At 44.7% G+C, this 13,677-nt stretch overlaps 1 protein-coding gene across 1 annotated transcript in view; it reads left to right on the plus strand.

Annotated features, from left to right (window-relative positions):
* LOC141987949 (uncharacterized) overlaps positions 1–12,942 on the plus strand; it is a 161,987-nt gene extending 149,045 nt beyond the window's left edge. The window contains exon 13 of the mRNA XM_074953781.1: positions 11,840–12,942. Within this exon, the coding sequence (XP_074809882.1) occupies positions 11,840–12,315 (476 nt within the window). The 3' untranslated portion in view covers positions 12,316–12,942. The remainder of the gene's footprint in view (positions 1–11,839) is intronic.
* The last annotated feature ends 735 nt before the right edge of the window (positions 12,943–13,677 follow it).

Here is a 13,677-nt window from a genome sequence, read left to right on the forward strand (position 1 = left end):
CCCGCGAATCAGCTGGTGCGGGAAGCCGGGGCAGGCTGAGAAGAAAGCGGCGGCTTCCCACTCAGGCCCAGGGAGGCGGAAATGAGCTTGTGGGGTGGGGCACAAGGAGGGCTGCCTGCGCCGCAGCAGGTAACCCGGGGGGGAACACGCGCAGGGGAACCGCTCCCTGCCCCAGCTCACCTCCATCACCCTCGGCCTGAGTATGAAGCCGTCGCCTGCTTCGCAGTCCTCCCCGGCTTCCTGCCGAACAGCTGATTCGCAGGAAGCCGGCGGGGCAGAGAAGCAGAGCGGGGCGGTGCATTCAGGGGAAGAGGCGGAGGCGGAGCGGAGGTGAGCTGGGGCTGGGCGCGGGGTGGGGAGCTGCCAGTGGGTGCTCTGCACTCACCAATTTTCCCCATGGGTACTCCAGCCCCGGAGCACCCAGGGAGTCGGCGCCTAAGGTGCCACTTTTGATGTGATCAGTGGGGGGAGCGGCCGCTCCCCCCCTAGCAGCTCTCCCCCTAGCTACTCCCCCCCCTGCTCCCCTCCTAGGAGCCAGAGGGACCTGCTGGGAGCTGCCCCAGGTAAGTACTACCGGGACTCCTCACCTCACCCCCCGGCAGGTGCCTCTGGCTCTTAGGGGTGGGGTTGGGCACCCACTACGGTGGCCCACGAGACCCTCCTGCCCGGTTCTGGGGGCAGTCAGGGGACGGGGAGGGGGGTGGATGGGGCAGGTGTCCTGGGGGAGGCATCAAGGAACGCGGGGGGGTTGGATGGGGCAGGAGTCCCAGGGGGTGGGGGTGGGCAACGACCCCCTCGTGGGGTGAGGAGGGAACCCGTTGTCAAGATTTTGGCAGCTCATCACTGGCTAGAGGTCACACTCAATTATCATAATGGTCCCTTCTGGCCTTAAAATCTATGACAGTATAATGCAAGTACTTGTAATATTCAAGCTTTCCCCGACATGGTTCAGCCATAGTACCTCAATTCTGACTTACAGTACTCCTGACATGCCATTTGAGGTCCTCTTCTGTGCTAAGGCTGCTAACTCTGTTTGCATTGTGGGTAAATATCAGCTAAGGACTGTGTGCCTGATCTTGCAAAGACTTATGCATGGGTGTGAGTGATTAATCTACAGGAGTTGTTCCATGGACTTATCACATGGGTTAAATCACTCATGTGCATAAGTGTATGCAGGATCAGGCTGTAGGTTAAGACCACCAAATATATTATGCTTGGAATTTGGCATTGAGCCCCATCATTGGGAGATTAGTGCATTAATCTCCTTAAAAAATCTCAGCTGCTTTAAGAGACTGCAATTTGAATTAATAAAATCTGAAAAATGGAATCCTATTGTTAAAATAATTAAACACCTGGGGCCAGATTCCAATGGCATTTACATTAAATCCTTCCAGTCCATTGACTTCAAGAGAGTTACTCTAGATTTACACTAGTGTAACTGAGATCCAAATATTGCCCTTGAAGTTTGGATTCGTTTATTACTAGTAATAAACAAATCTTCTCTCAGTGACAAAACACATTCCGTTATTTACTACAAGGATGATTTCAGGTTGCAGTTACTATACAGAGCATTAAGCTTTGAACTTCTAGAACAAATGACAGCAAAAATTTAAATATTTCCTAGTTTTTTAGATATGTTTCTTAAAGGTACAAGTTACAGTTTTGATGGCAATAAAAAGTAGTTAAAACAGTAATACTTGGACAGAAGTTCACGTTTCTTTTAATTTATGGGAGAGAAATAGTAAATTTTGTAAAAGTGACAAAGAGTCCTGTGGCATCTTATAGACTAACAGACGTATTGGAGCATAAGCTTTCGTGGGTGATTACCCACTTCGTCGGATGCATGTAGTGGAAATTTCCAGAGGCAGGTATAAATATGCAAGCAAGAATCAGGCTAGGGATAACGAGGTTAGTTCAATCAGAGAGGATGAGGCCCCCTTCTAGCAGTTGAGTAAATTTTGTGACTTTCAGGGCATATTACATGTAAATAGCAAAAGTTCACAAATTCAGGGTTCATATTTAGACTACTTTTGGTTCTGTTTTTGACCCTTTACTATCTTAGCCATTGGATACTACTGTTGATTATTGCACACTATTGGTGGGATTTTCCAAAGTGCTCAGTGTTGGTCCAACTCGGCTCCCTTTGAAATCAGTGGGAGTTATCCCACTGACATGAAGGGAGCAGAGCAGGCCAGTCCTGAGGGGTTTTATAAAACCCTCCTGACTGCTGCTCTGAGAAACACTTTTTACTCTTTCATCTGCCACCAGCAGCTTATGAGAGTAGTGCTTCACCGGAACCTTCCTACAGATGCTGGATACCAGGATGGGCAACATTTTCAGATGTCATGATGAAACAATGAGTGTAAAATCATCTGTGTCTTGACACTTTTTAGTAGCACAGAACAATCTATTTCCTTCGTGACCAAAATGCAGCCTTTTCTTTTTATCATTTAACTAAACTATCATATATGACTTTGAGGATGTTTTTTAAAAACATCCTATTTTATTGTTAATTACTTTCATATATGCACTTTACAGTGTAGAACATAATAGTCAAGTGCCAATACATTTTATTCAAGTGCAAGATGATTCAGTGGAATATCACTCTGAACTTTAATCTTTGAATACCTGGGCTCAAATCTGTTTAAATCATTAGTAAAAACACATTTTTGTTTGTTCATGTCAAGAATCTCCCATATGATTTACAATAATTACCTTAAAAACTTGCTGATTGGCTATCAATAGATCAATACAGTTGCCTCAGTTTTGGCATTACTTAAATTTCTCTATACTTTATTTGCAGTATTAGCTATAGTAGGAAATGCAACTGTGAAGATTTTAAGGTGACTGTTACAATACAGTACTGGCAATCTGTTCAGGAGAGGTTTGGTGACTACATTAATATTCAGGATTGCTGTGCTGGGTAAACTTTGGGAGTGCCTACTCACACTGTGTCTGCCCTTAGCCAGTGCTATCACAGGTGAAATGTGCTCCCTGCATCAAACAGCTCTAAATAAGCAGTAGTTGCATTCATAATAAATAAATACAATGAGGCTTGCATATGTTTCTAAAGCAATTGTACTCCAATTTTCATGTAATCCTGGTATTCTAATAAACTTGAACATTTGTAGACCTACTTAGAAACAGTGAATTGATGTACTTCTGGTGGCACACATGAAGTAAGTTGATCTGGTGATCAACTCTAGTGATCTGGTACCTTGTTGACTAGTTTAGTCCAGAAGCCAAGGGCTCAATGGGCAAAGAAACTGAACTATCCTCTCACTGTTAGAGATTGGCTTTACCGAATAATATTGAGCTACATTGGTGGTGGTAGTTGTTGTTATCTTTATGCCTACCACGGTGCCTAGGAACTTCACTCATGCACTAGAACCTCCTTGTGCTTGGTGCTGTATAAATAGAATATAGAGGCAGTCCCCCACCCAAAAGAGTTTACAATCCAAGCATAAGACAAAAGATGGATACAGACAGATCAAGGGAGGTGCTTGTTACAAGGAACTGTTGGTCAGCATGATAGGTTAGCAGTACTCTCTGCACACCAGCATAGTAGCTGTCAGGAATCAGGGCCTGCAACTGAGCCAGTCTGGAAGAAGGGCCTGCAGCAGAGCCAGTAGCTGGGCAACCTAATGAGCGCAGCTGGCCTGTAGTAGTCTAACTCAGTGGCTCTCAATCTTTCCAGACCGCTGTACCCCTTTCAGGAGCCTGATTTGTCTTGTGTACCCCCAAGTTTCATCTCACTTAAAAACTACTTGCTTACAAAATCAGACATAAAAATACAAAAGTGTCACAGCACACTATTACTGAAAAAGTGCTTACTTTCTCATCTTTACAGTATAATTATAAAATAAATCAGTAGGAATATAAATACTGTACTTACATTTCAATGTATAGTATATAGAGCAGTATAAATAAGTCATTGTATGAAATTTTAGTTTGTACTGATTTTGCTTGTGCTTTTTATGTAGCCTGTTGTAAAACTTGGCAAATAACTAGATGAGTCGATGTACCACCTGCAAGACCTCTGTGTACCCCATGGGGTGCACGTACCCGTGGTTGATAACCACTGGTCTAACTGGTTGGCTACGCTACCTGATTGGTTGGAAGAGTCAGGAGATCAGCTCCTAAACCCAACAACAGTTCAGTGGCTGCTCAAAACATTTGCCTATGGCTGAAATAGCTCCTGCTCTTGCTTGTTCCCAGCCTTGCTCCCTCCTTGCTCCTGCCTTGGACCGAGCCTTGCCCCTGCTTTGTCTCACTCCAGATAATCCAGTTCTAACCCTCGGCTCTGATTCCTGACCACTGACTTCATCTCTGACCCTTGGCTCTGGCTTCGGGCCTTTGACTCCAGTTCTGAGCCTGGGTGCTGACTCCCACTGTGACCCTGGGCTCCGATTCCTGGCTACCAACTCCTTTTCTGCAGAACTGCTGCCTGCCACTCGGTCCCTAGTCTGTAGCAGCGTATAGGATTCTTCCATCTTAGGTGCAGGACTCTGCACTTGTCAGATTTCTTTTGGCCCAATCCTCTAATTTATCTAGGTCCATCTGTATCCTATCCCTACCCTCCAGCTTATCTACCACTCCTCCCAGTTTAGTGTCATCCGCAAACTTGCTGAGGGTGCAATCCACGCCATTCTCCAGATCATTAATGAAGATATTGAACAAAACTGGCCCCAGGAGTGACCTTTGGGGCACTCCGCTTGTTACCGGCTGCCAACTAGACATGGAGCCATTGATCACTACCCATTGAGCCTGATGATCTAGCTAGCTTTCTATCCACCTTGTAGTCCATTCATCCAGCCCATACTTCTTTAACTTGCTGGCAAAATTACTGTGGGAGACCATATCAAAAGCTTTGCTAAAGTTCAGAAATAACACGTCCACTGCTTTCCCCTCATCCACAGAGCCAGATGTATGTATGTATACATAGATGTATAGTCAATATTCCTAATTTTAGATACAAAAATGATACATGCATACAAATGAAATAATCATATTCAGCAAATCATAACCTTTCCAATGATATCTCACATGCCTTATCTTGCACAAAACATATCATTGTTATACTATAATTATATTATAAAAATAATTCTATGAAGAATATGGGGTGTATTGTCACAATGGGCAAAATAATTTTGTTCCAGGGAGGGGAACCTGTTGGTTATTAATAACTAATCAGCCAGTTTATAGTTGGCAAAGTAAGCAATCTTAACTAAATCCTATGACATTGAAGAACATATTTAAATTATTTACTTAGAAAAAGCCATTTGAGGAGCTGTTTTAAGAAACACCAGTTACGAATGTGAAGAATTTTACATTCCACTGTTTCACTGTTTACCAATGTTTAGTCCCTGTCTCCTCTCCAAATATGTGGTCCAATCATTTGGTGTTTCAGGAGAAACTGTTAGTCTTTTAAGTTACAACAGCATTTTAATATTCCAGGAAAATCATTACAAGAGTTGCAAATCTAATCCCTTAGCACTTTTTTAATTTCCTCTCACCAATCCATGTTGAAGTCTTAGGGCATGGCTACACTTACAGATGTAGAGTGCTGTGAGTTAAACCAGCCCTCAGAGACCGCAGCAGGGAAAGCGCTGCCGTGTGTTCACACTGTCGGCTGCAAGCTCCGTGGCGTGGCCACATTTGCGGCACTTGCAGCGGCATTGGGAGCGGTGCATTATGGGCAGCTATCCCACAGAGCACCTCTTCCCATTCTGGGGCTGGGGCTTGTGGGAAGAGCGTGGGGGGTGAGGGGCATTCTGGGTCCTGTCCCAATGCCCCGTGATGCATCGCTTTGCATCCCAGCAATCCCTCTGCTTCCATCCACATTTGGCGCCATCTTTCAACGGTTTTTGTACTGCGCGCTCTGTCTTCCCTTTCAGTCTGTGGGAATGGATCTCGAACTTATGAGGAATATGATGATGGGTCTCGCCAGAACGTCACGAATTGCAGTCGAGTTACTCCTTAAACTACAGAGTGACAGTGAGGAGTCCGACGATGATGTTGACTCGCATAATGCACACAACATGAGATTGCTTGTGGCATTCACAGACATGCTCATCACAGTGGAATGCCACTTTTGAGCTCGGGAAACAAGCACTGAGTGGTGGGATCACATCTTCATGCAAGTCTGGGATGACGAGCAGTGGCTGCAGAACTTTCGGATGAGGAAAGCCACTTTCATGGGACTGTGTGCTGAGCTCGCCCCCACCCTGCGGGGCAAGGACACGAGATTGAGAGCTGCCCTACCGGTGGAGAAGTAGGTGGCTATTGCAATCTGGATGCTGGCTACTCCAGACTGCTACTGATTGGTTGCTACCCAGTTCGGAGTGGGAAAGTCGACCGTTGGAATCATGTTGATGCAAGTTTGCAGGGCGATTAATCGCATCCTGCTCAGAAGAACCGTGACTCTGGGCAACATGCTTGACATTGTGGCTGGTTTTGCACAAATGGGTTTCCCTAACTGCAGAGGGGCAATAGATGGGACGCATATTCCAATTCTGACACCAGAGCACCTAGCCTCCGAATACATAGATCAGAAGGGGTATTTCTCAATGGTTCTCCAGGTGCTTGTGGATCACTGTGGGCATTTCATGGACATTAATGCAGACTGGTCCAGAAAGGTGCATGGTGCATGCATCTTTCAGAACACAGGCTTGTTCAGGAAGCTGCAAGCTGGGACTTTCTTCCCAGAGCAGAAGATCACCAAAGGGGAAGTCAAAATGCCCATTGTGATCCTTGGAGACCCCACTTACCCTTTAATGCCATGGCTCATGAAACCATACACAGGGAGCCTTGACAGCAGCAAGGAGCGGTTCAACAACAGGCTGAGTCGGTGCAGAATGTCTGTTGAGTGTGCTTTGGCTGTTTAAAGGGCCGCTGGTGTTGTCTGTATGGGAAGCTGGACCTTGCCAATGACAACATCCCCACGGTTATAGCTGTGTGAGGTATCCTCCATAACATTTGGGAAGGGAAGGGTGAAAGTTTCACTCAGACTTGGACCACGGAGTTCAACACCTGGAGGCTGAATTTGAACAGCCAGAGACGAGGGCTATTAGAGGGGCTCAGCACGGGGCTGCAAGGATTAGGGATGCCTTGAGGGAGTAGTTCAATGCTGAAAGGCGACTGTAATGTTTGGTGCCCTGCACGGGAGTGAAGTGCATTGGTTACAATGCTAGTAGGCATCTGTGTTTGCTATGTATGATGCACTGAATTGCAGCACCTGTTGCTTTGCTGGGCTATGGTATCTTTTACTTAATGCAATAAAGAATGTTTTCAAAGCCAAAAAATTCATTTATTGAAAAGAAACAAAATTGCTTGGGAAACATACATGACATGTCACAGCTGTACTGTGTGGGAGGAGGGAAGGGGGCAGGGAGGGAATGGGACAATCATAGATTTGTGTATGCCCTGTTATCATATTCAGCCTTCCTGTCTGGAGTGCCGTGCAATGAGTGCTGCACTTCAGGCTGGCTAAAATGCATGGTGATGGGGGTTGAGTGCAGTGGGTAAGGGTCATAGTTTCCAGGGCTGGGTGGTGAAGCTACAGGTTTTTGGAGGCAGCTGGTGGTGATAAGAAACTTGATGTTGGGGAAAGTGGGTTGGCGGTGTCATGGGGGCACAAGAGAAAGAGTTGTGGGACAAGGGCTGTGGTGCGGGGGCGGCCGTGGATCTGCTCCATCTGGAGTGCTATGAGCACCCACATCGAGTCCGGTTGGTGCTTCATAATGCTTAGGAGCTGCTCCGTGTTTTGGTGCCGGCGATCCGCATTCTGCTGGTGGAGCCTCATTTCGGTCTCCCGCCACTCCTGTACTTTTGGATTTTCAGTAGGGTACTGCTGCATGACTTCATGCAGAAGGTCCTCCTTGCTTCTTCACAGACGCTTCCTGATTCTTTGCAGCCTTTTGGCCATTGACAACAAGGACAGTTGGGATCTCAAGGTTGCATCTGAAAAGCCCAAATGCAACACTTAACAGAGGCAGCATGGTTAACACCAGACAAAGCAATGATTCGGCCAAAGTTAAAGACAAACACAGTGCACACAACAGCAGAAAGTGCCCATCGCAAAGCGAGTGCACATAACCCACAAGAGCCCCGAAATGGTGAATAAGCACAGGGGCAAGGGGGACTGATTGTTTCAGGGCCATACTGTCCTCTGGGGTTCTGTTCCTTGGGGAGAGCCAACAGCTGAACACTGTCGCCACGTTTTCCACAGGATGACTTCATCCTGGAAGATATCTTGCTGCTGAGGGTGATCTGGGAAGCAAGGGAAGGTCTTCTACTACAATGCGGCTTCCACCCTGACCCTTATGCCGCTTGTCTGTGTGGAACAATGGTCCCCCTGCCCCTCACTGCACAATGGCATGGACATGTTAGCCTTACTGGGACAAAGAGCACAGTAGCTCTGCCAAAGAACCCGCGCAAGCGGATTGCCCAGCTTCTGCATGAAACCTTCGATGAGATCAGTGAGGCCGATTATCATGATGTGAGAGAGCATATCAATGCCCTAGTCCATATCTCGGCATGCATGCAGCCCTGACCCTTCTTTGTGCAACCCTCCTCGCCCCAACAGCCCACACTGAACAGCTACCTTTCCAACATAAAAATCGCTTACCAGGCACCTCTGCTACTGTTTGTTTTTCCACAAGCACCATCCGCTGTGACTGGCTACCTTCCTCCTGGCTTGAAAACAGCTCCTGGCTGCATGCATCTAGGGATGCTGGGCCATCCTCTAGCTCTGGGCCTCCCTCCTCCTCAGTACCCTCACTCCTGCTTTCCTCCTCCTGCCTTGTTAAACTCTGGGCTGCTATGGCCTCTGAAGTGTCCATGGTGCTCTTTGGAGTGGAGGTGGGGTCTCCCCCAAGTATCCCATCCTGCTCTTTGTAGAAATGGCAGGTCGTGGGCGCAGCACTGGAGAGGCAGTTTGCCTTCCGTGCTTTGTGGTAGGCATTCCGCAGCTCCTTCACTTTGACCCTGCACTGCGTCTCGGTCACGGCCCCTTTCTATCATGGCCCTTGAGATCTGCCCATAGGTATCGTAATTCCTGGAGCACAGCTGGGACTGGACAGCTTCCTCCCCCCAAACACTGATCCCCAGCTCCATACTGGGGATCGCCTGGTGCATGAAGGCATGTCACCTGGAAAGATTCGCTGAGAGCACTCCACACCTGGCTGAGCAAACAGGAAGGGGAATTTCAAAATTCCCAAAGAATTTAAAGGGCAGGTCTGACAGTTGGTCACCTGAGGGCAGGGCAGTAGAGTTCAAAGTGATGACTAGAGTGGCTAGAACAGGCATTGTGGGACACTTCTGGAGGCCGATCAGAGCGCACTAACAGACCAGGGCATCTACCCTGGCACCGCAGCACTCCAGCCGGGGCACAGCAAGCTTTATGCTTCTTGTGGAGATGGATTACCGGGGCGCTCCATCTGTGGAGTCTGGGCGCTCTACATACCTTGCCAGTGTGGATACCTCAGGAGTTAGGGCACATGGGGCTGATTTAATGCGTTCCAACTCGCAAGTGTAGCCAAGGCCTTAGGGTGGTTTTCCTTGGGTTGCTTTCATCTTGAGTCTTCTCTGTTTTTGTTAATTTGTTTATGGTACTTTGCTTGTGGAATGGTGTGTTTGAGCAGGATTGCAGAGGGTGTGTATGTGTGAGGAGCTCACTTTACAAGTTTTTTTTTACCCTTCTCCTTCCTGTTTTCCTGAGATTATAGGAAAGCACACCTCTTCCAGGCTTGTTTAGATTGTAAACTGGTTACTGTCACCCTTTCTTTGGCTTTATGTCTTTAGGGTTGGCTTAGGTGACACTTTCAGTTCCTAAATATGCCTAAATGTTCTGTTTAATGAATATGCAACATTTCTTTTAATTGCCTTTGTTTTTTCTTGTGGCAGGAATGATCCAGACAACTTTTCAAGTTTGTTTTAACTCTTTTTTATTCAGTCCAGTTTGAAATAATCTGTCAGTTTTATTAGAGTTATATAAAAAAGATTCTCTTTTTAAAAAGTCCAAACACTCCTGTTCTTTATATGAAAGTTTTCAAAATAGTCTTTTAAAATTAAATAACTCTTACAAAGTCTTTATCTTAAATAATTTAAAGTTGATGACTTTGGAGAGATGATACTCATCTTCCAGAATTGGTTAGGGTTTGTTTGTGTACTGCCAGTACGTAATTAGTTCCCCATTAATATAAATAGTCTGTACTTAAATGGCTTCCTACACTAGTTTAGCAAGGTCGTTAGATTCCAGGTGGTACATAAAGCATTTTACCATTTACATAGCAATAACATCAGGAATTATATAGAAGCAGATTTTGTAACATAACAAATTAAACATTTTATATTTCAAAATATTCTGGCTAGAACATTCTTGCAGATATATTTTTAAGATTAAATAATGATGCAAACAAGTTAATAATAACTTAAAAATAAGATATAACTATTTGATTAATATTATATTTGCATCGATATTGAGGTCTCTCCCCCACATCACACAGCAAGGCTTGAGTCTCTAGATTCCAGTCTTCTGTTCATTCTTCTAGACCACACCTCAGTCATGTGTCACCAGGGTGAGGGAAAGCCCCAGTTATGCATCTTACACTGGCTGCAAGGAAGGGGATGGTATAAGAGCCTTTATGCTCCTACATCAGGTTTATTTATCATCCCATAGAAGCTACACTGGCTTTTAGATTTTTATTGCCTTAATTCAGCTGAGGTGTGAGGCCATTGTCAATGAAATCACCTGAAGAGAACTTCCCCAAAATGCCACATCCTGATAGGACAGGGTGATGCAGGATGAAATCATAAGTGGATCTTAATTCGAGTATAATCTCCCTCCTTTGTCTTCTCCACACATGGAAAGGGATGGATTGTTTCTGTCTAGGATCTAGGAAGTAAACAATTATAGATCTTGCAGAATTTCAACTCTATGCATAGGGGTAAAAAATGAGTAGATTCCTAAATATTTTCTTTTTTTGTACCCTTCCAATCATAACCTTATTAAAAAAGAAAGTCAGGGCTATCATATATTGTTGTGTCAGTTAGAAGCTTTGAACTCTGCAGTATCTAACCCATAGTCGTGGTACCAAATCCAGGAGGAAAAGGAAAAAGTTCTGCACAGTTCTACTGCATAACAATGTGTGTGCCTTTGTATCTTATTTATATAACAATAAAAAGACAAACCCATAAAAGGGAAAAGTGCTACTTCTCTTTGGCACCTTGACTTGGATATATAAAGGGAACAAATTCCATAACCCTGACCTTGTTTTATACCATTTTTCATTATTTGAGTCTAAACTATGGATTAACAAGAACATACGTAATCAGTGATGACTTCCATTGTGGCTACTCTCGGCTAGTGTTTTTCTAGTTGAAATGTCAAGGTATGGGCTGACAGTCTAATGGGAATACAAGATCTGAATTTTAGACAGCTGCTGAGAGGGAGAAAGGGAGTGGCTAACATAATTTGAAAGCAACTTGTCTGATCAATTTGGGAGTAGCATTCAGGCGTCTTTGGCAGAAGGCTAGTGACTACTACACACAGGCACTGTTGATTTCTGGTAGAGGAGGAAATCCTTTCTCTAACACACTGTATTGTCAGTCTTAGCTTTTCTAGATAAATGATGAACCACATGTTGCAAAGAACCAGGTGATCCATAGGACAAGAGATTTATAGCTTTACTGACACATTCCAAGCCATGTCAAAACTACTACTGATTTATGCTTTTATACTTTAATGCGAGTACTGGCACTTATAAATCTCCCTGATTATTCCTGTTGATGTGAAATGTCTGTTGTAATTTAACTCACTGCCCTGTTATCTCTTAAGGTGATGAGGCCCTGTCAAGGTTTGGAAAAGAGTTCTTCTTCTCTTTGGAGAATTCACTCAAAGACTGTGGGGAACAACGGGATAAAGCAGTCAGTGAAATGGAAACTTTACAAACTGAACTGGCTCTAGCCTTTGAAAACCTTCAGAGCTTAAGAAAGGAACGAAAAAAGAAGAAAACAGAATCCATTCCTCATTTTACAAAGTCTGAAGTGGGGGAGAGTGCAGGAGGAGGAGCTGCAAGCGGCTTGGATAAGATTTCAAAAGATAACCCAGTGCCAGATTCAACACCCCTGCCTCCTCCACACAGTGAGAGACCTTTGCCCAAACATGTGTCTGCGATGGCAGAAGCATCCAGCAACTCATCATCCAGACTGCAGCAGCAGAGTTCTAAGGGGTTATTCATTCACCAGAAGGGGAAGAGCTCCCACAGGAGTAAGAGCATGAAGACCACTGCAAGGCCACCTTGGCAAGATTAACCATCACTTTATCTTTAATATCTTTTTCTTCAAAAATGGTTTGAACTAGTTTGTAATATTCTGTGTTATAATGAACTCCAGGGGCACAACTCTGCTAGGTGTTGGGAAAAGAATAAGTCAGGGGGGGTTGAGGGAACTCAACACCTTGTAAATGGTGTTGGGAACCTCATAGGAGGCCTGATCAAAGCTCATTGAAGTCAATGACAAAATTCCCATCCAGGGGCTTTGGATCAGGTCCTTAGTTCATGCTAGAATGCAGCAAACCAGAAGGATAGAAGTAGATGGCTGGTGTTAAACTAGAATGAATAGCTTTTGAAGAGGTAATATACACACTCAGCACATGGACTGTACTAATGTTATGCTGGATGTATGTGCTGTTTCATCACAGATGTGTTTTTACGCTTTATGAAGGTTATAGAATGACTAAAAAAAAATCGCTGGCACCAGGCTTGGTTTTGTTTCATTACCAAAAGCACATAGGGGACTTAACAGACCACAGCCATCTGACAAATGTTTCTAAATTTGTTCTTCTTTGACTTGGCATCTGTGTTGAAAGGAAATCTCTCTAGATTCCCAAGCTCATGTGAATGATAAATCTCTTGAATGCCCCAAATTACTACATATGCAAGGAGAAGAGAATTGTGTTCATAATGTTTACTGATAACAAATGGTTTTGGAGAGCCTTACTTTACTGAGAATGACAATGTAAATAAGTCAGAATTGAGTGTGTAATGTTCCTGTTTTTAAAATTTGATATTATATTTTTATTCTAAATCACTTTTTTGTTAATTCTAAAGATTATAAAGTTTTATTTTCTGGTGAGTGAAAAATTGAAGTTGCAGACATAGTATTTTTGTTGTATTTCTGTTACTGTTCTTCCTTCCTTTCTCATAGTACTAGTAAGATAGGAAGGTCCATTGGAGCATTTAACTTTCCAAAGAGCCTGGATGTTGGGATGGGTGCAGACAGAAATGCAATAACTGAAATATATTTGCTTGTGTCATTTTTCTCTGTTCTACCAAAAGCAAGTGTTTTGCAATGGTTACACCAACCACTTCAAGAGAACAGCTGTGAATTCACAAGTGGGATTAATTTGGTGGCTGTAATAGCGGTAACAGAGTAAACTTAGTCAAAAGACCAGCGTTTTGGGTTTGCGTTTTTTATGTCTTGGTGCCAGTCATATGTCAGAAAGACAGGAAGCGAGAGCTTATTAACTTGGACTGATATTTCCCTGTGGGGCCGACCGGTCAGCAGCCCTGGACCCCACCATGTGGGGCTGGCCAGAGTGGCAGCCCAAGACCCCGCCATGCAGGCAGCCCCAGACCCCACTGGACTCTGCCACATGGGGCTGGCAGGGTGGCA

Source organism: Natator depressus, chromosome 5 (assembly GCF_965152275.1).
Source record: "Natator depressus isolate rNatDep1 chromosome 5, rNatDep2.hap1, whole genome shotgun sequence".
Lineage (NCBI taxonomy): Eukaryota > Metazoa > Chordata > Testudines > Cheloniidae > Natator > Natator depressus.